This window comes from Podarcis tiliguerta, assembly GCF_965153285.1.
Source record: "Podarcis tiliguerta genome assembly, chromosome: 3".
Taxonomy (NCBI): Eukaryota; Metazoa; Chordata; class Lepidosauria; order Squamata; family Lacertidae; genus Podarcis; species Podarcis tiliguerta.
In genome coordinates, this window is record NC_139536.1 from 81,156,767 (window position 1) to 81,180,119 (window position 23,353).

At 40.0% G+C, this 23,353-nt stretch overlaps 1 protein-coding gene across 3 annotated transcripts in view; it reads right to left on the reverse strand.

Annotated features, from left to right (window-relative positions):
- Positions 1–22,782, reverse strand: part of SENP6 (SUMO specific peptidase 6) — a 46,450-nt gene extending 23,668 nt beyond the window's left edge. The window contains exons 1-10 of one of the 3 annotated variants that reach the window (XM_083431149.1): positions 22,453–22,782; positions 21,956–22,383; positions 12,811–12,904; positions 10,496–10,559; positions 9,731–9,870; positions 9,193–9,294; positions 5,597–5,617; positions 1,556–1,626; positions 575–720; positions 81–459 (exon numbers count right to left, since the gene is read on the reverse strand). In XM_083431149.1, the coding sequence (XP_083287275.1) occupies positions 81–459; positions 575–720; positions 1,556–1,626; positions 5,597–5,617; positions 9,193–9,294; positions 9,731–9,870; positions 10,496–10,559; positions 12,811–12,904; positions 21,956–22,055 (1,117 nt within the window). In that variant the 5' untranslated portion in view covers positions 22,056–22,383; positions 22,453–22,782. Of the gene's footprint in view, positions 1–80; positions 460–574; positions 721–1,555; positions 1,627–5,596; positions 5,618–9,192; positions 9,295–9,730; positions 9,871–10,495; positions 10,560–12,810; positions 12,905–21,955 lie in introns of all 3 variants that reach the window. The other 2 variants (XM_083431148.1, XM_083431150.1) reach the window with 2 other exon arrangements.
- Positions 22,783–23,353: the final 571 nt, after the last annotated feature.

Sequence of the window (23,353 nt, forward strand, 5' to 3'; positions counted from 1 at the left end):
TTTATATGTATACATTTTTTTTCAAAAACTTAACAACAAACACACAACCATCATTATTTGTTCTATGATACAAAACTTACTTGGATCATTTAGATCAGATGCAGTTGTATTCTTCTGCCTTAAGTTTCCTGTAATTTTAGAACCGACTTTTCCATTCAGCCGCAACATAGTAGAGCCGATGTTACGCCTCGCTGTGAAATCAACTGAAACTGCCCCAGGAGAAGATCCATAAAATTTCTTTGCATTTAGTCCTGTGTTTAAAGATTTTTGCCCTGTTGAATTCTCATGTATTGGTTCTCGTGCTAAAGGTCCCAAAGAATCATTTAATTGAACACTTTGCATGGACTGCCTTTGCAAGCCCCCATTACAAAAATTTCCACACATTTGGCATTTGATCTGACTTTCATTTGGTTTTCCTACGCATAGGCAAACGGTGGAGTAAGTATTCTGTTCCAAGCCCTAGGGATTAAAGGGGGGGGGGGGGAGAGAATAAGTAGCTGTATTTATTTTGATCACATTTTCAAAATAAACAGCAATTTAACAGAATTTAAGGGTATTTCACCATATAACCCACCTCTAGGTGAGTTGCACATTTTTTGGTAGCAGGAGATGGAAGCAAACCGGACTGATACAAAGTGCAGTGACGTTTCAGTTGTACCTTCCTCGTAATTCCTGAATCTGACTCTGAGTCAGACTCTTCTCTGTTCTCCATCACACTTTCTGAAAGGGGAGAGTGAAATCATTAACAACAACTTCCCAATGTCCTCAGCTGAAGAACAATGTAACTCTAATTTACTCCTTTATATCACTCCAAAAACAGCAGAAAAAGTTTCTAACTGCCTATCTCCATGTTTAAATGGAAGGTCTGAGGTGGTACTTCTTGAAAGCAACTACTGCTCACCCAAAGTGCGTGAGAGAGAACAAGTTTTTTCTGCCTGTTGTAGCCATTGTAAGCACTGTGCTTGATGCTGTATGATTTTTAATTCATTTCTACAGATATACTGCACACCACCAGAATGAAACTCAGCTTGGAAACTCCTTCAGTAGGTTAATCTGTAGGCAACCAATGCACAAATGACAATGGCCAGCTATGTGTAATCTTGCAGCATGTATTGCCAACATACGAAACAAAGCCAAGAAAAAGCACTGCAGGCCACAGCTGCCACTTGGAAATCCAGTAACAAATCCAGGTCCAAACTCTGGTCTATGCAGTATAGGATAATTTGATCTCATCTATAACAGGCAGATTTAGCCTACTTAATCTACCCACTTTGATCAACTGTGTGTTACCTGGATGAAGCTTAAGTTTATTCACTCCCATGACGTCTACCACTGATCACAGGCACATTTAATGCATACTGATGAAACCAAAACATACTCCAGTCAGCTCAACTAACACATTTCAGCTACTGACAGAGCAGCCAACATGCGCCATTCTAATACATTTTATCAAGAGTGCTTCTACTCAGACATTCGTTAATGCACTTAATCCATATATAATGTACACCTATTTGATAGACATTTAATGGATGTAAAAACAAAGTAAAAAACTTACGCATCTCCTGAAGCCGAGGCAAACTATCATAGTCATTTTCTATCTTCTGGATGTTAGGAGGATATTCTTTTCTGGGGGGAAATAATTAGAAGCTGTATTCAGAAAATATGTGGCTTATTTAAATGGAACAAAAACAAAAGATTTAACACTGCAGAAATCTTAATTTAGAATATTGACGCTTGCCATGTTCTAAAACAATAAATGTACATATTCAAACACAATTCCAATGCAAACAAATGAATAGTCAGGATAAATGAGAAAAGATAAGTTTTGCAGCATTTTTAACAAACTATCTTTAAAAAAAATGCAGTAACCATATACACACTACTTTTCTGATTGCAAAAGTATCCATCACACAGCACTGCAAACTAAAAGTTTAGCAGAAAGACTACAACTACTACTAGTTACAGGTAGGTAGCCGTGTTGGTCTGCCCTAGTCGAAATAAAATTAAAAACTTCCTTCCAGCTGCACCTTAGAGGCCTCTACAGTGCTACTGGAGGGAACTTTTTTATATTGTTACAACTACTGCTGTCTTGATATAAGCCCAGCTAAAATTTGATTATGTGCAGCATATTTTTTATTTTCCAAATACTTGTTAATTTTCCAAATGCTTACTTACCAGAGGCTGGTAAGGGTCTCCCGCAACCTTCCCAGAGCCCAGGAAGTAAGGAAAACCCACTTGGTGTGTGTGTTTTGTTTATTTATTCTCTCTACACATGGTATGTTGCGATAGTATATGTAAAGTGAGAACAGGTTGCAGGCCCACTGTGGGAAGTGGCCAATATGCAACTGATCTATTATGGATGCAGAAAGTTATATGCTGTTTTATCAAGCTTCTGGATGTTTTCACTCAATACAATGCATAAAATGTGCCTGTTTTCTCTTGTGTCTGTGTGTCTGACACAGCCTTAAATACTTCATATATTTTTATTTGCAAGATAGACATGTTTATATAGCTGGCTCTATTGCAGTTTCTACCTCAAGCGACTTAAGTGATTTAACAGAATTCCTGCTTGAAATTTCCTCATATTTAATAACTGTCCAACATCTAAAGAAGTATTGTACAAGACATATGACATCATGTCCATAGTGCACATATTGCTATTTCTGGCCACAGGATAAATTCATTCAGCTTAATACCAGCAGGGGTGGTTAGAATAAATTCTCAAATAAAGTTGTTTTAATTCCTTTAACAAGTCACATAAATTACCACTTTAGTATTAGTAATCTTTCATGAGCAATCACAATGAAACCCCTGCTAAACAAACCCAAGTACTAGGAAAAAACAATGATTTGAAGATTCCCTCTGCCTGAACAAAACTCAGGGAGGTACATAGAACAATTTTAGTTCTAATAAAATGGACAGCAGCTTAGTGTGGTTTAGCTGAGAACAAATCTCAGCTTGTGGTTAACAAGGATAAAGCTTGACCATTAGTCCTGGTTTGGCCCACATGCTATGCCATACATTGGCTTATCTAAGCACATTTGTGCTTTCTCTCTAAGTCAAGGTGTAGCTTAGTGTGTCAGACAAACCACATCAAAACATATTCACATGTGAGAACTTCCAGCGAGGCAAGATGGCAAGCGCCACGGCCCCGCAGAGCTCCTAAGCAGCACCAGCTGCACTGCCTGACTGGTCCCTGTGCTGCCAATACAGCCACTGGTGCCACCATGATCCAAGGAGAGTCAGGGTACTCACCACAGAAACCAAAGAGGCCACACGGAGCCCCCGAGACTCCCCTGACAATCTCAACCCCATTGGGACCAAGAGTGCCCCAGCAACAACTCAGTGGAGCTCCAGGGCTCGCAGGCTCCAGAGCTGAACTAAAAACAAAGCAGAGCGGCCCACGCCCCCCCAGCCAAGCACCCACCGATTGCCATCGCTGCCATAGCAACCGCCAAGGGAGAAAGGTAGGAGGGGACCAGGAGAGACAGGGAGGTCATAAGGAAGTGCGCGCGGCCTGGCCCAGCCCCAGCCCCGAATTGACCTCCCTGGCAGTTGGTGCAGAAATTCCCAACTGGGAATTGCATGCCAGGGTTCACTCAGGAAAGCCAAGGCAGGGCGCAGACCTTCACTCGCTGGCATGTGGGTGCTGCTGGCTGCCAGAGACGGGCACAACAAGGATCCTAAGACTAGCATTTTTATTTTTTATTATTAAATAAATAAATAAAATATTTTATTTTATGAAGAATTGTAATGGTGGCACCCACAAAGGAGGCCTGAACCATCAGAGGCCACCTCCAGGGACTGCTGTCTTAGCCTTGACGCAGGGACCCTCACCAATACTCTTTTTAACTACATATACAAGCCTCCATTTCAACAATACCACTACATTATTACTCATTTTCTACTCATTTTTTATTCACTTTTCCTTTCTTTCTCCTTTTTTATCTGTTTTTTTAAACTGCCCTCTCATTTTTAACACATATCCACATGTATAAAAGAAAGAAGTTCCCATGTATACGGAAGTTGCAGTAATGTTCTGTCCTTCTTATAAAATGTATAAGATAAATATCCTCAGAATAAAAATCAAAACTGCACTTTTCCTGACAGAAATAACTCTGACTATTGAAAATTTATAAAGGAAAAATGCTATTTTAATCCACTATACTCCCTTCCTACATAAGTGAAAAAGCAAATCAAACATGTACTTTTGTGTAACAGAGTAATATTGAGTATATTTGTTTCATATACTGCTTTAAATAAATCTAAAGCAGAAAACACCATGTTGCAAATCAGTTCTGCTTATAATCCAACTACACACACACTTACATAAATTATGTAAAGAAACAACTTGCAGAATGGCTCCAATGGTTTCTTGCACCAACACACTATCTCACCCCCACCTCTAGGATGCTAGTGTAAAGGCTCCACCACACCAACCAAGGCACTTCTGCTCACATACTAAAATGCTTCTTCTTTCTAAATCCAATCAAGATTGAAACATCTGTGAATGTGAAATTCCCATAGTAGAAAGAGAACTGCCTCAACAACTACAAAATAGGCCCAGCTCATGGTCTCACAGAATGGCCTATCTCCCATCAGGAGATCTAGAGCAAGGACTCCCCTTGTTGATATTAACTGACATGAAGAGTGGCATGGCAAGACACTGTCCCTTACGTAGTGGGACCCATGCAGTTTCTGGCTTTAAAAATCAACACCGAATGATTGTAAAAGACAAAAATATATACCTAAAAAGTGACCGCAACCTTTCCATACCCACCCTGATGATCTGCACAAGTCAAGTGCTGGATAGAGTAGCAGTCCAGGATGATATAGGACAAAACAGAGCACTCTGAATCAGTCAGCCAAGTCTAATGCAGCTCTGGTTAGCTGCCACTTCTATAACGTATGGAAGGCAGATTTTTTTATTGGCAGTCAGTTTTGCATTTACCAGCAATAATGCCATTCTGGTAGCCCCAATAATAATAATCTAAAGTATGGGTGTGGGCTTGGAGCTAGATCACAAGGATGTAAGATGTCCCAAGTTCCCTTACCTTCCTTCTGAAGCCATACCTTCTCTTGCTCCAAACCTCCTGCATGTTTGCCCTGGCCAATGTCCTCCTCTGTCCAATCTCAATAGAGACACATTTCTCCTTCTCCACCCACCACAACCAGCAAGCAAGATCTGGTATTTCTGTTTAAATTAGCATATCACAGAACACTGTTTTCTTGACTAACAGTGCAATCCTAACAAAGTCTTCACAAAGTCCTATTTAATTCAATAGTGCTTACTTCCAGTTAAGTGGAGCTTAGGTTGCTGCCTTAATGCCTGTGCTACATAGATGGACATATGTAGTACACAAAGATGTACGCATACATGTATCACAGGTATTTAGTCAAGAAAACACACCAATTTAAACAAAACAAAAAATCATTACAGCTAAATGAGTGGTAACACACCAATTGTTATTCTAGCAAAATAGTTTTTCCATCAGTGTTGACCATTAAGCTTGCTAGTGTGGATTTAGCTATGAGACACAACTTCATTATTTCCACCACATTTTTATTACCATGCTCATGTCACCATTGAGCTTACCTTTCCTTTCGATCCAGATTGCTTAAAATATGAAAGAGAAAAATATAATAAGATACAAAGCCCTTAATTTGTAGAACATCAGTAGATTTGAAAAAAGAAATCTGTATCTGGATATCCAATATTCAATTTAAATTTGAACTCTTTGTTGTAAGTAGCACTTAGCATCTAAATTTGCCAAAAAAATCACACTTTTTAGCTGCTTAATACCGTATCATTCCAGGTCTGTCAACAGTTACTGGCATAATGTTCTATAGAATATATGTCAGAATATAACTGAATGTACTGTGTCAGCATATTATAGTTCTGTAAGGTTATTTAAATAACCGTATAACAAACATTCATTAACACTATTGTATAACCATTGAGTCCCTTTTGCTAAGAATTTAAAGGCCAAACTATTAAGATGATCCTAGCGAGATGTCCACTAAATAGTGGGAACACATACAAAGGAGATTTTATGATGCAGCAGCATCTAGGCCATATGGTGTCATGCACCAGATCACATTCAAGCAAATGTCTCTAAACTTCCTATTCAGGTCTCACATGAATCTGCCTTCTTCCAGGTCTAAATAATTCCTTAGTGTTTTTAAAAAGTGGGGAAAGGAAAGAGAAAGGGGAACAACCAATCTATTGTGTTTATATAATATGAAGAAAGCATGTAAATGAATGTCCATGGTTGGGTTTGTAGAAAAGTTTGGTAAAAATAGGTTTAAATAATTAAGGTTTAAATAATTAGGCACAATGGAGTAGGCCCATTTGAGCCTCAACATCCCCATCTTATTACCAGGCTTTACCATCTTGATTTTGTTTAGTTCCCATCTTGTCTCATCTTTTCAGCCCCTGCTTTCTACACCTGCATCCTTTTTCAAAGACTTGCACCGTACTCTGTCAGTTTCCTTTCCCTTAACCTCTACATACCTTGTTTCTAAGCCAGGTATTTAGCATTTTAAAAATCTGAACAAAGTAACACTTCTATTCCAAAATGTCTGGCAAAGATGTATTCACATTTGACAAAGTTGCTGTTTAAAAAAATTTATCCCTTTGCCTCTTCATAAAAAACTTTTAAAAACCTTTCTAAATATGGCATTCGAGCTGCATATGTAACCAAACCTCAAGACACAAAAGCAATATATGATGCAAATTTGGGGATTCCGTCTTAATTTCAAGAGAAGATAAGTTTTGTTAATCTTACTGAAATTCTTATCAGGAATATATCATTTGGAAAAGAAAAGTTTCACTCTGAATGTTTCACTCTGCTTTTCTGTGGGTTGAATCCAGGCTTGGTCATGCCTAGAATAGATCTATTTAAACCAATGTAATTTAAGTTAGTCATAACTAACAAGTCATAGATTTCAGCGAGTCTATTCTAAGCATGACCAAGTTAGACTCCAATCCTAAGTAAAGAACAAGCCATGGGAAAACATATTGAATGTTTTGATGGTAAGCACTATGCATATGGCAAATAAGTCATGGACGTATCCCAAGTTGCCTGGGAGAACTTGTTATAGTACACAGGTGAAACTAAGTAACTGGTGGACTATCGTTGCCTAAGATGTTTGGGGATCTTACACCATTCAACTGTATTTTGGTAGGATACAGTAACAATTTCCCCTTGGTATACGAACAGAATACTGTGGTGCAAATGACAGTGTTGTCCCCTCACCACCAGCTACCCATGGCTCACTTTGGGAAAATCTGTTAAGATAGAGAGTAGTTACTTAAAATTTAAATATTTACAAACTTAATGTCTGACTGCATTATTTACATGGCATAAGCATGGAATTGTGGCAGGGGTGGGGGTACATGAGGGCTGTTAACTTTATTTTAGTTTCTAAAAATATATATAAGAAGAGGAGGGAATATTCTATTACTTCATCTCCATCCTCCACATAAAATTTGGGAGCTTCTGTCTCACCAAAAAACCTCATCTAGGGAAGCAAAAATCAAAACTATTTCCCTCAAAGTCCAAACCTTGATTCCTTAAGAAATGCACTACTAAAACCCATGGTGAAGTAGGAAGATTGCACAATCAACCATACTTTAACTAAGAAACATTTTTATTTTATTTATCAAATTTCCATGCCACTGCTGCCTGCCCCGCTTCCCCCCCCCCCCCCGCCCCAGATCTGAGGTTCACAGGGTGGTATACAGATCAGACTTTAGATTAAGGCTCAAGTGTGGTTAACAAGTTCAGGACCTGGCATATTATAAAACAATGTCCAAATTTGTGATTCAATCAGGGTAAGGAAAGGTATAGATGAAAAGCCTACACCACAGACATAGTAGGCAGACTGTGCTCGGTGGACCTACAGTGCTCAAAATATCTCTTCTTCTGGGTTGTGGAATGAGTCTAAATACTGTAAGCTGGTGAACACTCAAAGCTTTAACAGCAGAGAGTTCCATGTATGAGTTGACCCATAAATAATACAAGTAGGACAGAAGTAAGTAAAAGATGACAGACATGTGTCTTTATTCCCCAGTAAAGCTTCATTGTGGCTGCCTTAGAAGTACAACTCATTGGGCGCCATGCAGTTATACTACATACCACTTACTTGGTCTAGAAAAGACCCTAATTCACTTACTCTATCTTAGCCCCTAGCCAGATAAGGAACAAAATATTCTAGAACCTCTTAGACTGGTTGAAATACATACAATTTAAAATCTCAGATAATCAAAGTGACTTTTGTGCTGTTTCAGCACATGATGAACCCACTATGGCAGCACTACCCTTTTCCAAAGTTTCTACATTTTTGTAAGGTCTGTAATATTTTCTGATAGATCCTTTTTCCCATCAAGTAGTGTTTCACAAGTCTACACCCAACCTGTTTTTGTTGTGCGCATTTAATGTGAGCCTTTAGCTGTTCGTATACTCTTGGATTTGCATAAGGGAAAAACAAGATGAAGCTCTGGGTTAGAAAACCAGCCAAAGTGGAAGGAGGAATCAGCACAATTATACTACCAGTGGGGCTTCTCCTGTCCTCAACACTCACTGTGGAAGCACAGGTGGGATATTTGACTAGGAGGGTCTTTCCTCAACTTCAGTTGATATGCCAGCTATAATCTTAGTCAGAGATATCAGGCCCTGCCTCAAAGCCATGCCTTAGGTGAGACTACTGTAATGCAATCAACAAGGGCACCTTTGAAGACTGTTTGGAAGCTTCAACTGGTGAAGAATACTGCTGCCCTGTAAGTGGGAGCAAGATTAACAGAGTATGGCACTGATTCTGTACCAGCTGCACTGGTTACCAGCTTCTGAGCCCAAATCAAAACGCTGGTTTTGGTTTTAAAGCCCTAAATTATTTGGGATAATTATTTGAAGGACCATCTTCACCTATATGAACTTGCCTGGGCACTGAGACCTGCCTCAGAGGCACTACTCATGTGCCCACCTGTAAGGACAATTTGGTTCATTGGCGCTATAGACAAGGCCTTTTCTATGGTGGTTCCAAGTTGTGGAACTCTTTCCCCACAGAGGTGTGCATGGTCCGCCCCCCCCCCAACACTACTCAGTTCTAAGCAGATATTTAAAGAAAGACCCACAGCGTACAAAGCTGTTTTTTTCATGAGAGAAATTAAGTATGTCCTTTAAGTCTTACCTTTGTGCTGCTGTTTTTACTAAAGATGTTTGTGCATGAGCATGGTGACAGCGTCTAGCTTGTACTACTGCTGCAGAACAAGGAATATTTTGAACATTTTCACTGCAAACAGAAAAAACAGGTAAGAAAAAAAAGTTAAAATTCACAGCATGGAAAGAATTATAAGTCTGCTTAGAGAAATTCCTCCATTACTTCACTTTCTAAGTGATACCTGAATCAGCACTTCCACTATGCTACCTAATCATAGTTACACTGACACTTTTGATTAGCCAGCTGCAGCAAGAAATGATGAGTTATTTGCAACTAGTGGGTGCAATCCTTCTTCTCCATAGAGCATCATAGTCCATCATAGTCAAGATCCCAGGTCTTAGTCAATAACAACACTTGGATATTACAAATAGAGCATCTAATCTATTTTCCAAAGGTGCAAATGTAACAAACTTAAGGTCCTTTCACAAGCAGAATTCTCACAATCACTATTTCCCCCAGAAACAAGCCATTTACTAAATAATTTTTAGTATATTAGGAATCACTATACCTCAATTTCTTGCTGCTTCCCAACATGTTGAGTCCAATTGGGGTTACTCTTAAAGCACCAGGTTCAATTTTGCTTCGTCTAGCATATGTTCTCATAGAATCACCTCTGGCACCAATAGTTCCGGAGTGAAATCGCAGCACCTGAAACAATTAGCAAAAGCTTAATCTACAAAGCAGCAGCTCTCAGATGGAGACATTTTACATTTTTATTAAATGTAATACTAAGATATTCTCAATCCTCCAAACACCTACAGCCAACACAAGAGTCTTTTTGGACCTGGAAGAAGAAAGAACAGGAGATGGGGATGGGGTCATGCACACTCTGCCAACACATTTGGGGGCCAGGAACAGAACTCCCACACAAACATTTGTCACCTGTGATAATAATACAAATGAAACTGGTTGTCAGATGAATTATGTTGCAAACTTTAAATATGAGAGAATGTAGTGATTTACCATTTACTGTGTTGCTTTACAGGAAAACAATCATGATTGTTTATTGTTTTTACACACACACCACAAGAAGCGAAAAGTTCACTTTGCCAAAGCTCCAAAGCTTCAAGGCCATATAGTAAGTTGCTGATAAAAGTTTAAGAAAGCATGTGTGTGCTCTTTTTTTAGCGGCATACACACTGCATGAGTTTGTAGCAGTCACCTCCTCATATTAGAACTTCTTTTTTTTAAAAGTGACACATAAAATATGAAACGTGAAATATAAAATATAAAATATGCATTTTCATGTACATTATATTTGATAAATACTCACTTTTTTCCCACCAGTGGGACTGCAGCTTCCATCACTCTCATCCACAGTCAGCAGACTGGCTTCACTTAACAGGCAAAGAACAGGAAACAAAATATGTATATTGTAATTCAATAATAGCAAACAGGGTTTCAACAACTACTGCAAAAAGGTCTAAGTAATGTTTTCTCAATCTGTTAAACAATCACGTGGTTTACACTTTCCTCTAAAATATTTTGGTGCTAGTTTGCCTCAAAATAAAGTGTATACAAAAGACAGGGGGAAATACAATGTCAGTAATAGTATTACAAACCTGGTAATATGTAGAATTGCTTTAGCATATGGCTTCACAGTACCACTTTTGTATGGATTTTATGGACATTGTTCTAAGCAAACACAGAATTTGAGATCTAGACCTGAAACTAATTTTGTAACCAGAACATTTGCTTGTAAAGAGGTAGTACAATTTAGCAGTAAATCTAAATATGATTCTCATCAATAAATGTGTAGCTGTTAACCATTTGTGTGTAGATCAAAGTATTTCACACTGAAGGTTGTGCTTCTGTTTTTGGAATATACAGTAAATCTTCTTGGCACCATACTAGGTACCTAGAAAAAATAGTATTCCTCCCAGAGTTAGTACATCCATTGCATTTATAAGGGAAGAATATAATTAATACAAGTGGAAACTGCAGAAAAATGCATCCTTGTATCCCAGTAAGAGTGCTCCTGTCCAGGATTCTGCCATTCCACTCCCTACCCCTTTTATTTTATCTGACACTCAACCTTCCATGGCTACAGCATGCTCAGTTTTTAGCGGACTTTTTTTTGGGGGGGGGTGCAAAAACATGCTGATCTCATCCTACTAAGTCAGTTCTTGCATTCTTGGGAAAAGGTTCCATCGTTATCTCAACAGAAACTGGGTTTCAACATCCAGTTGATACAACCACTTGGGCCTAGAGCATCCACTGTTCCTAAACTTTGATACTAAACAATTCTCTGCATCTATGCTATGATTTAGGTTCCTTTCTTTTCTAAATAATTGCAGTAATAAAAGGATGGTGGAAATGAAGCACTAGAACCTGGGCAAGAGCAAACACAAACATAAGAAGTCTGCGAGAAAGTTACTGAAAATAAAAACACAAAATTCTTTTTGTTAATTAGCAGCACAGTGCACAAATAAGTACTATTATTCTGGAACTGAAGCACCCAAAATGAGTACCAACTGTGGTATATTAGAAGGGGATGTCACGACTGCTTCAAACATGACCTTTTTTTTTTTTTTTAAGGAATAATCCTAATATAAGAAAAATGTGTACGCAATCACTTGAGATGTACAGCATATGTTACCATATGCACACATCAGGAAGTCATTGTGTACATTGGCCTGTACACACAAATGCCAAACTTCATAAGTATAGATGTCTTCCTATTTACAGGATTATCTGAGGAAAGTGTCATATGGTATAGAACACACCTGACTTTGAGATTTGTGAGAGAAAAAGAATCGCCTATCCTTTGCGAGGGATCCAGCTATCTGTTGTTATGTTTCACTTGTCACTTTTTCACCCTGGTATTGTATTAGTATTTTTAAACGTTCATGAGACCAAATCGAATTATATTGTTAACATAAATAATTAGCTTGCTTACCAGTAGTTGTTCCATAACTCTTCTCCACCAGTCTATTAAGCAAGGAGGCTGAATGTCAGTCTACCACTCATCCCCAATCAGTAAAATTCAAAAAATGATATACTCCCATAAATATATAGTGTTGTAGGAGATACATGAATGGAAGAATTTGTTGTCTATAAACTTTCCAAGTCAGGATTTTTGTAAGACTCAAAACTAAGAAATTTGCAAGACAGTAGTCTTCAGTTTAGGTAAATAGGACAGGGTAGGGTGGAAAGCCATCTCAAGAGACACATAACAGCATGCATGTAATGAAGTTTCTATATGACCGTCAAGTGTTTTTATTCTAAAAGAAGTGCCAAAAAAATATTGAATTCTTTTGCTATTTAAAACATTTCAAAAGTTCCTGACTCGGTTGTTTTAACCTGAGCTAGGTAGGCTCCATAACTGCACTAATTCCCTGAGATTCTAGTTATTAAAAATTAAAAAATAAGACACCTACTACTTGCTTCTGGAATAATCCGTAACATCGTTAGGCAATAACTAGCCTGAGAAAAACCTTACATGAATGTGACCCTCTTGTGGGTATGAATTAGTGACACTATAACACTTCCACTTTAGAGAATTAGAAATGAAGGGGTGCTCAGTTTTCTAATTACTGTAACATTCCACATTTTACTTTCTGTAGCCCTAGATTAAGGTATCCTTACTCCTTTTCTGCATCTCCTTCACTTTCGTCTGAACAATTAAAGCCCCAGGTATTTTTGAAACCTCCATCTCGCTTGGACTGTGATGTATCCAAAGCTGAAACAAAAATAAGTTAAAATCAGTTCACGTTCCAAGCAAAACATACTAAGAAAGGAAAAATTACAGCTAACAATTCCACTACAGTGGTGCCTCGCAAGACGAAATTAATTCGTTCTGTGAGTTTTTTTGTCTTGTGAATTTTTTTGTCTTGCGAAGCACCACTGTGTATTGACAGTTTCCCATAGGAATGCATTGGCGGTTTTAAAAAAAGGCGCAAGACGTTTTCGTCTTGCGAAGCAAGCCCATAGGGAAATCCGTCTTGCGAAGCAACTCAGAAAACGAAAAACTCTTTCGTCTTGCGAGTTTTCCGTCTTCCGAGGCATTCGTCTTGCGAGGTACCACTGTATTTAGCTGACAGATCACAAGACAATACTTTAAACACTATTTTACTTTTCTATTTATCAGCCTTGGAACATTTGAAACAACCACTTAAGGAGGGTGCAGAACAGGGCTAGGGAGGTGCAAAACCTGGGAAAGTCTTGAGGGCTAAATAGAGAAGCTTGGAGGGTCCCATGTCACCCCAGGGCCTGAGGTCCTTCATTCTTGATGTAAACCAAAGTTGGAAACATAATGTTGATGATTAGAAATAATGTTTAGTTACATTCTGAATTCCGTTACTGTCATGAGAGGATTTTTAAAAAGCAAGTTATGTTTAACAGTATTATTTCAATAAAAACCTTAAGGTTTATTTTGGTGAACAGTGGAACGTTTTATTGTAGCAGATTTAATGACAAAATAACTGCTAGAACGTAATGGGTCTACAAGGCTGATCCACATCTGCTTCCAAATGATAATCACAGAACTCACAGCACTGCACAGAATGCCTGAAAACTCTAATGTGGTATTTACAGACTTTTCTGTGGAGGGGATATCATTTTTCCCCTTAAAAACTGGGGTGGTACAACTGCCAAGACTACACTGCTAAACAATGGAGGTTCCAAAAGGTACTGGGATTCTTCCATTTCAGTGTCACTGAACAATGCTCTCTATCTCTACTACAGTGGTACCTCTGGTTATGAACTTAATTCGTTCCAGAAGTCCGTTCTTAACATGAAACCATTCTGAACCTGAGGTACCACTTTAGCTAATGGGGCCTCCCGCTGCCGCCGCACCACCACCGTGAGATTTCTGTTCTCATGCTGAGGTTCTTAACCCAAGGTACTACTTCCGGGTTAGCGGAGTCTGTAACCTGAAGTGTTTGTAACCCCAAGGTACCATTGTATGTATTTTGCTAAATGGTTTGTCTGCTTGTTGTCTATGTGTTCAGATGCCTCTTGAGATACTGTTGCCAAACTCAGTATAAGGTTGAACTCAGGATAAGGCGGCCTTTATCCCCATTTGGATGCTGGCCACCATTTTGAATCAAAATGGTTGACCAAAACATCACTTTGGTGTGACTTTGTCTGTTTGTGAGCATAGGTTTGATTGCCTCTCAAAATATTCTCACCAAATTCAACATGAAGATTCTCGAGATGGGGATAGAAGTCTCTGTCGGGCACCATTTTGAATCAAAATGGTGGACAAAAATGTGACTTTGGTGTAATTTCACCCAGTTTGGGGCACAATGGGTCCAAACTCACAAATTATACTATCCATTTAAAAATCACAATATATTTTTGGTTTCTAAAAATTTATGGGCAGCACTGGGCACTCCACACTAGTTGGGACTATATGCGGCATCCAGAAAACCTTCCAAAAGAATATTCACTCTACATATTTCTATCTGCAATGCCGCTGTCTTTTACAATATCAGGGTTAATTAATATATCTTATAATTCTTGCAATTTACCAAAAAAGCAGTGTTTCAAGTACATTACAGTGCTATTTCAGATTTTGAAATTAAATTCATATGACTCACTACAGATAAAATTCAATCTCACGCCCAATTAGATTCATTCATGAAGTATTCTTAAAAATCTATACAACAGCAATATCCAACATTTCCTCAAACATGTCTTTTTCCTGGGGACTCATACGAATCAAAGAGTCTCCAAGTATTTTGTACAATTTGTACTTTTAGCTTAATAAAGTTGCTCACTGCAACTATGGCAAATTAGGCTGCATACATATGATAATTTTACAAGATTCTGAAGCACTCTTGCATAGCTATTATTACCCATAATATACATAATCATTTTTCTATCCTGTTGTGGTCTCTGATCAACCAGATCTCAGGTTTCTGTAGCACTTTAAACAGTATCTGAAAGGAAAAAAACTGGCTCCCAACAACTACTGCAACAGATGCACACACAGCTGTTGCTTAATAGTTAAAAGAAATGTTTAGTAAGCAAAAGACATATACATATCCACTTATGATTCCATTTCAAGAGAAAAATAATAACAAAAGGATACCTCCTTCCGCAGTGTCAAATCACATTGTTTCAATAACATTTTCTTAGTTTTAATAATCAGTGCCCTTCTTCAGTACTTTATTTTATCCTTAGGAGGGAACATTATTAGAATAGTAACTGGTTTCCATCTGGGCTATTCACTTTCACCACTCAACTGAGACTCTTCAATCCACATTAGTGCATACATATATCAAAACGACAACTGCTGGTTCAGGACTACTGCCATGGTAATAGTAATGAAGAGGAAGCTCTCACTGTTCTATATAATAACTGAATGTACACCACCTTAGCATGCATACCACTTTAGTAATGCAGAGAGAGAAAATGCCACTGTTTTAGAATATGAATTAGCATCATGTTCCTCAATTACTGCTGAGAACTAAATGTACTCTGTATTGTATTGTATTGCATTGCACTTATGCAGGTAAATCATCCGATGATCATTATTTGAATTAAATGTGAGGATTCAGAATGCTTACTCAGTAAATAAAGTACTGTAATTCACATTCCAGCTTCTATGAAGAAGCAGTATTGAGTCAGTCTGTAATTTAAACTGAATACAGGAGAAAGCACAGGTCAGTGTAGAGGTATGTGATAAACAAAAACTAACACACAGAAAGCTCAGAGGAAAGATGGTTTCAGAAAAAAAGAGAATCATGAAGGAAAGTGGCTGAATTCCCTCAAGGGTAATCCGTTGGGTGTACAGGTGTCATGTGGGGCCAGATCCAAAAGTGAGCAGTTTATAGTGCTGCAGAACTGCATTGTTCCTGTTCTGAAACACTACTATGGATAGGCAAATATGTCAATTTCAATCGGTTTCTCATTTTTACCGTCTTAAACTCAGCTCTCCAGATCAGATCCAGATTTTTCTGGAGAAAGAGCCTCATGAAAATTTAAGAGCATTTTAATGTGTGTTTTTCCTAATACAATGGTACCTTGGTTTACGAACTTAATCTATTCTTATACCAAGGCGCACTTTCCCTAATGAGGCCTCCCGCCGTTGGTGCCCTTCCACCATTCAGATTCCGTTCTCACTATTTCCGGTTTTGAGGAGTTTGTAAACCGAATCATTCTTAAACGGAGATACCACTAAACATATACATATTTTGTATGCAATTTTGCCTAATGTACAAATTCTCGAAGCATTTCCCTTAATTTAATGCATCATGTTATTTTAACTAATATAGGCATTTATATGAACACTTTACTGCCCTAATTAATGGATTTTGGTACATATTGCTTGGCTGGCGAACTGCACTGCCAAATTCAGAGAAGTGCACATTTAAAACAATGGCTGTGTTTTTGTTTGCTTATTATTTCAGAAAGCGCAAATTAGATAAGATTCATCGTCAAATATAAGCTGATTCAAATCCCCCCTCCCCATCTGTAAACACCTTTCCCAAGCATACACTTTATGCGGAAGAGGAAGTGGTTCTCAGAGAGGTGGCTCATTGAGCAACAATGGGTACACAGCATCCCAGTGAGCACATGACATATGATGCAAGGCCACAGGCTACCCACCACTGGGTGAGAGAATCAGAAGGGAGGCAAAAACGGGAGCTCTGAAAAAGCTTCACAAAGCATAAAAGTAGCAGGTGGCTAGAAGAAATTTGAACTAGGGCCAGTGGCTCAAAATAAAAAGACCTAATATAACTAATAACTAATAAAACTGCAGGAAGTAGAAACATGAGATTAAATGATGAGCCAATGCAGAAACACGGGACAGAAGCAGGGAGGTAAGCTGGTAAGCTGACCCTGAGTATACAGTACTAGAACACACAGTATCCTAAAGCAGAAGATTTCACTACTGAGAAGAGAGACTTTGCAGAAAACTGCTTAGAATTGGAGGGGGAGGTCACTCTGTCATATTTAACTCCTAGTCATGCTTCAGTACATCATCTTATGTAAATTAGAAACCGGCTTCCACCTTGTTCTCTAACTGCTGATGTCCTTATTACTAAACAACACAGAGGGTGGAGAGAACACTGTCAGATGTGTTTTTTTCTTAGCTACCCTGCCCCACAGTGAGCCCATTTCATTTCTTTGCCATTCAGTGTCCTAGCTGGGATAAAAAATCTGCAGGAGCGGCAAAACTGAAACCAGAGCAAGTGCTAATGGAATTTTTTTATTCATGTAAGTCTGAAATAAATATATCTAAGGGGAAAATATTAGAAATTGTTCGCCTCCTTGGAAGTCTGTCTATAAACAGTTTTTGGTCCAAAATGTATTAATACTGCTGTACAACAAACTGCAGAGAATGCTAATAAAGCCATGGTTTTCAAAGTGGGAGGCAGTTTTCCAAAATGTGAAATGGTTGCTAGGGAAGACATTACCAAGCACAGAGAATAAAAAATGGGGGTGGGGGATGTGAAACACACACTGCATTTTCTTTTAGATATAAGATCCACTCATCCTACCAACAAAAAATCTTTCCTTTTACATATTATGAAGTATGATCTCATCCATCATTAAGTTTGTTACCTACGGCAGACTAGCTTTTCAAAATGTAGTCATGCCCTGTGTTTACCCACAGTGAGCATTCTCTCCAGGCGCTAAAGAGGAAAGCACACGTCCACTTACCTAGCTCAGAAAATATGTTTCAGATATTGTTAGGTTGGTGGCAAAGGCAGGGGAATAAGAGGGAAATAGTTCCTTCACCTGAACTGCCCTCAGAACGGAAATTATTCATGACCAGTGACACTGTCAGAAGTACAAGGCCATCCAAAGTCAGGAGAATAAGACTACCAATGGTTACTAGTCATGATAGCGCTGTATTATCTCTAGTATCAGAGGCAGCATGCTTCTGAACACACTGATGGGGATCATGAGCAGAGGAAGACTATGTTCTAGTTGCGGCCTTGCCATAGGAATTTGGTTAGCCACTGCAGAGATTAGGGTGTGGGCCTAGCAGAGCCTTTGGTCAAATCCAGGCAGCCTTTTTAAAACTTACATAGAGGAGTACTGGGCATCTTCCCCTGCCCCCAAACCACAAACCAAATGTAGCCTTTTAGTTTTCCTGATAAGAATGAAGAAGAAGAAGAGAAGAAGAGTTTGGATTTGATATCCCGCTTTATCACTTCCCGAAGGAGTCTCAAAGCGGCTAACATTCTCCTTTCCCTTCCTCCCCCACAACAAACACTGTGAGGTGAATGGGGCTGAGAGACTTCAGAGAAGAGTGACTAGCCCAAGGTCACCCAGCAGCTGCATGTGGAGGAGCGGAGATGCGAACCTAGTTCCCCAGATTACGAATCTACCGCTCTTAACCACTACACCACACTGGCTCACGTTTCTGAGAGGAAGTAAAAGGGATGCTTTCAGAGATCATGAGAGTGGACTCCTAAACAAGCTCCCTGCTCCTGGTGATGCTGACTACAAAGAAGCGAACCTGCTTCAATCTACATAGCCCCATCCTATGTTTCGTTTCTTGGGCATACTAAAGTACCAAAGAACATTTGGAACTTGGCTTTATAAATTGATTACATGTAGGGTTTCCCAGAATCCTGTGCCCCATGATCAAAAGTTCCTTACACACTCAGAAGTGCAGTGATGCTTTAAAGCTACTGAATTTTTGAAATCAACAGAAGTTATTAAAGAATGCAAACATTAATAAATAAACAGGAGCAGCTCAGTAAAGTAAAAGATAGGAAATTGCTACAGAAATGGTTTCATTCTCACTAGAAGTCATTGCTTGCTTGCTGTGGGAATTATATAGAAATACATTTACTCTATTTAGTTATTCTATACAAAAAAAATTATGACAAAATCCTGATGCCCCAAATCCTCATTTTTGTTCATTCCTATTGGAAATGAACACCATTCATTGCAAACAATAGCAAGAAGGGATTAAACATGCCTAACGTTCTTGACACTGGATGGCCCAGCCACTTTGATAGGGACCATCGCATATCATAGTCAAAATTTGTTCATGCAACTATGTTCCCATAACATGATTGTGTGCGCTGCTCAATTAAGTCTAAAATGTATTCATAGCCTGAAAAACTGTGCAAGTTGAGACCTATGCCATCTCCTAGAAACTATATAGATGTAGAAGTTTAAAATACTGTTAATCGGGTTTAAGAATACCAACATGCCCTTTCTTGTGAAAGAAAACACTAACTACCAGACCAAGCACTTCCTTCATTTGCAACTCCTGCTGTGGCCACCTGACATAGTCAAATTTTAGTAGCAAGGGACAGGCCTTGCTTTTCTATTTTGTGTTTATTTAAGGTAATTATTTTATGCTTTGATTCTGTTTAGCTACCTTCAGCACACGACTGAAAATAATCACTATTTCATTTAACTGGAACTGAATGAAATATAGTGTATAAATGCAATACCTAGAAGCCTGCATACCCCATATATATGAGATTACTAATAAAATAAATTTGTAATCTAAATAGTAATCACCTATAATACATTCCAGACTGTTGTTTTTGTTGTCATAGTTCTTAACCACCATCACCAATAGGGGCACATCTGCAACAGCTGGCTTTCTCTGCATATGTTCCATGCTGGCATACTCTGAACTGTTCTTGGCACTCAGTATCCTTGTTACTGACCCAGTCAAGACTTTAAAAATATTAGTCCAATGAACCTTTCTCAAAGAACTGCAAGTCATGGCTTGATTCTGGTTAGCAAGCCAGAATTATAGTCATCACTTCAACCTCTGTTTCCTGATTTAGATATAAGGGAATAGTGTGGTTTAACAAACCCCAGAAAGTTTTGGATTAAGGAATGTGACCAAAGGGAGGAAAGACTCCTGCCACAACACTCAGTCTTAGCCTGATAAGATGGACCATAGTGATCAGATGGAGAACATTACATCTAAACAGGGTCAACATATGTCCGCTTTCAGATTTTCATGTGGAAAGGAAATATCTCACTGAGGAGAAAATCACTGCCCCCACAATATTCCTCACAACACCTACCAAGACTCTGCAATACAATGCCCCCATAAGAATACGGCCTGGAATAGCAAACTGGATTACTCTTTGAGAATCACAACAACACCCTCATCATCTTGCCAATTTAAGCAGCAGGCCGGTGTGACCAAGCAAACCAATTTGCAGAGACTACAGATGCTGGCTAAAAGAGGTTTAAGCTTGATTCACAGTTGCAAGAGTGCAAGCCTGACCTATTAAATGGGATTGCAAATGTGTAAACAGCAGTACTGCAACTTACTGTGGCAGGGTAGCAGAAACTAGTCAGTTTCTTTGTCCTGATAATAAATCAGCTTCTGCAGATATTGGCAATATTAAATGTAAGCAGCCTTCATTCACTTGGAACACACAACTCTTAACAGGCAGCAGTAGACTCAATTCACACATGCAACCATTCTTGTGAGTAGCAACATGAATAAAGGCTCCTATGCATGTAAAATTCATTTCTATATTGAGCACCCACTAGTGTAGATAGTTGCATTTGTGGATCAAGCTTAAACCTTTTCTTTCAGCTTGCATCAATTGTGCAGTGTCATTTTCTGACACTGCACTGCTACATCACCCATCCAAAGAACTGTATCGGAGAGATTCTTCACATTACTTTCTAGCCATTGATTTTGCTCTTTGTACATTATAATAAATTAGTGTTTCCCTTAACAGATCAATATGAAAGAAAGCATATGAACCTGTACTCATAATTCTCCATCTCTCAATTTGAAGCATCAGTACTATTTGATTTATGGAACAAAACACTAAAAATAATATGTTTGACAGGATTATCACATATATTATTTCTCTAATTATGTGATGTATAAATGCATACTACCATTTAAAAATAGGCATAACAGGAGAGGAACTATTCTTTGAAATCTATCTCCCAGATAAAGTATTTTTTAGAAAACAGCATGTTGCATTATCACTGTGGGGAAACAGGATGCAAAGCTATCATGCTTGCACAATTCATTAAACTCTCTGTACCCTAAAGAGAAACAGAACAATATTAGAACAAATTATATGAGTACTTGGCAAACTTTTTGCTGTACTTCATACATTTAGTGCAGCAAAAGCTACCTTTTTACAAATAGGACTAGTTAAGTCTAAAAACCCTATCTACACTTTGCTAGAAGTAACACAGTGGGCCCAACCAATACGTATAGGATCATGCTATATATGTGGTAAGTCGTTCTCTTACCTTTCCAAGTGAAGCAGGTATGAAAACAGAGAGAGAGAAAGAAAAGAAAAAGAGAAACCTTACATGGCAATATTCCCACGTTAGGATTCCCACCAACCCACCTGTTCTTCCTTCCCAGTATATTCAATATGACATTTCTAATTTCCTTTAAAATAGAAAATACGAAGAAGCGGGTGGGGGGGGGGAGGAGAAAAGGAGATGAGGTGGAAGGATGAAAAACAGGCCACTGCCCTTAGCAACTGACCACGGCGAACAGCCATACACAAAAAAGTAAAACCCGCTTGAGCTTCTCCCTAAACATTCACCTTTGCCAGTCACCCATCGCCACACACACACACACGCTCCCCTTTGAAAGCCCTCGAAACTGCATGGGAAATATCCCGCCGCCCCCGGCCACACACACACCCAAACGGGGCGGGAGGAAACCTGCCGACCCCCTTCTGAACCTCCAGCCTCTCTTTTTCCACGTCTACTCGGAAGCAAGCGGTGTCCTTAGGCTGCCCACCCTGGGTGGGCTTCCCCCCTTCCCGGCGCTTGCCATAATAAAACAACAAACCCAACTCACCCTCCAGGAAGAGGCTGTGTCTGGAGCCCCCGACGCTGCTGCGGCCCACTCCTCCTCCGCCCCCGACACCGCCGCCCCCGACTCCAGCACCGCCGGCCATCTTCGCTCGGCCAGCCCTTTCCTCACACCATCGCGCCCCCGGGGAGCAGCTGCTGCCTCTCGTGCCCAGGCGCCGGTGCCTCAGAGGCGCAGCCACGGCACTAGGCCTCGTTCCTCCCGCTTCGGCCTGCCTCTTCCGCCGCGGCTGAGGCCCACTCGGCGCACGCTCGGCGACTGGATGCCGGAGGGGGGAGGAGAGAAAGGGACTTCCAATGCCCCTCACCGGCCAACCGCCTATTGCAATGGCGGGCGGTGGGGGAGAGAGACAGACAGACGCCGGTAGACCAGAAGCGGCGGCGGCCCCTTTTCCTCTCTAATTCTCTCTCCCGCTGCCTCCCCTTATGGTGTGTCCGGCGTCAGCGAAGCTTGCCCCCGCGAGAGAGAAAGGCGGCAGCCACGCCGGCTGCCCTTTCTTCTCCGCTGCCTGGCACCCGAAGGCGGGGGCGGCGAGAAAGAATGGACGGCAGCGACCGGGTCGAGCCGCCCCTCCCGTGTTGCTACTGCTGCTGCTGCTGCTGTGGTCAATGCCTTCCCTCAGAGCGAAAGCCAGCCTCCCGAAGACGACATGCACCGCTCAACACACCACCTCTCTCGCTCGCTTTCTATTTATTTATTTATTTTCCGCTCCCTCCTTTCCCGAGGAGGAGGCCAGCCCTTAAAACACACGCACACAGAAAGAAGGTGTAGTTCGTCATTTGCAAAAGCAAAACGCAACACCTCTATCCCTCCCGCCGCCGCCGCCGCCCCCCCAAATGTTTAAAATGGCCGCAGCAGAGCGAGGCTGCTTGCCACTGTTGCAGCAGGGTTGCCCCCGTGGCTTTTCTCTTCTTTGCAGCTGCATGTGGGGGGGGGGGAGAGCGAGCGAGCAGAGTATGTGGAGAAGGCGACGACATATCAGCGGAGGGAAGTCGAGGAAATAACTTTGAAATTGTTCAGGGTGGGGGATAGGGTGAGTGCCTGGTTGGGCAAGCAAGCTTTCCTCACTCCTTTCCCTTCGAAGCATTAAGGTAGAGCATTTATTTTTAAGCATTATATGCATAGGGCGTTTCCTCATATACACATACATGCACAAACATTTATTTAGAAACATTTCCTTTCCCCGACCTCCAGGCCAACCCCAGTTCAATGAGCTCTGGGCTGAGTAAAGCAGCCTCATCATGAACAGGATAAAATATGGGATGTTTCCAGTGGCATAAGTATAGCAATGTGGTGTGTTTTGTTTATTAAAAAAGAAAGAAAAAAGACTGTTGCATGTGCAACATCCTGCCCTCAAGATGCCTCTGGTATAATGGATACAAG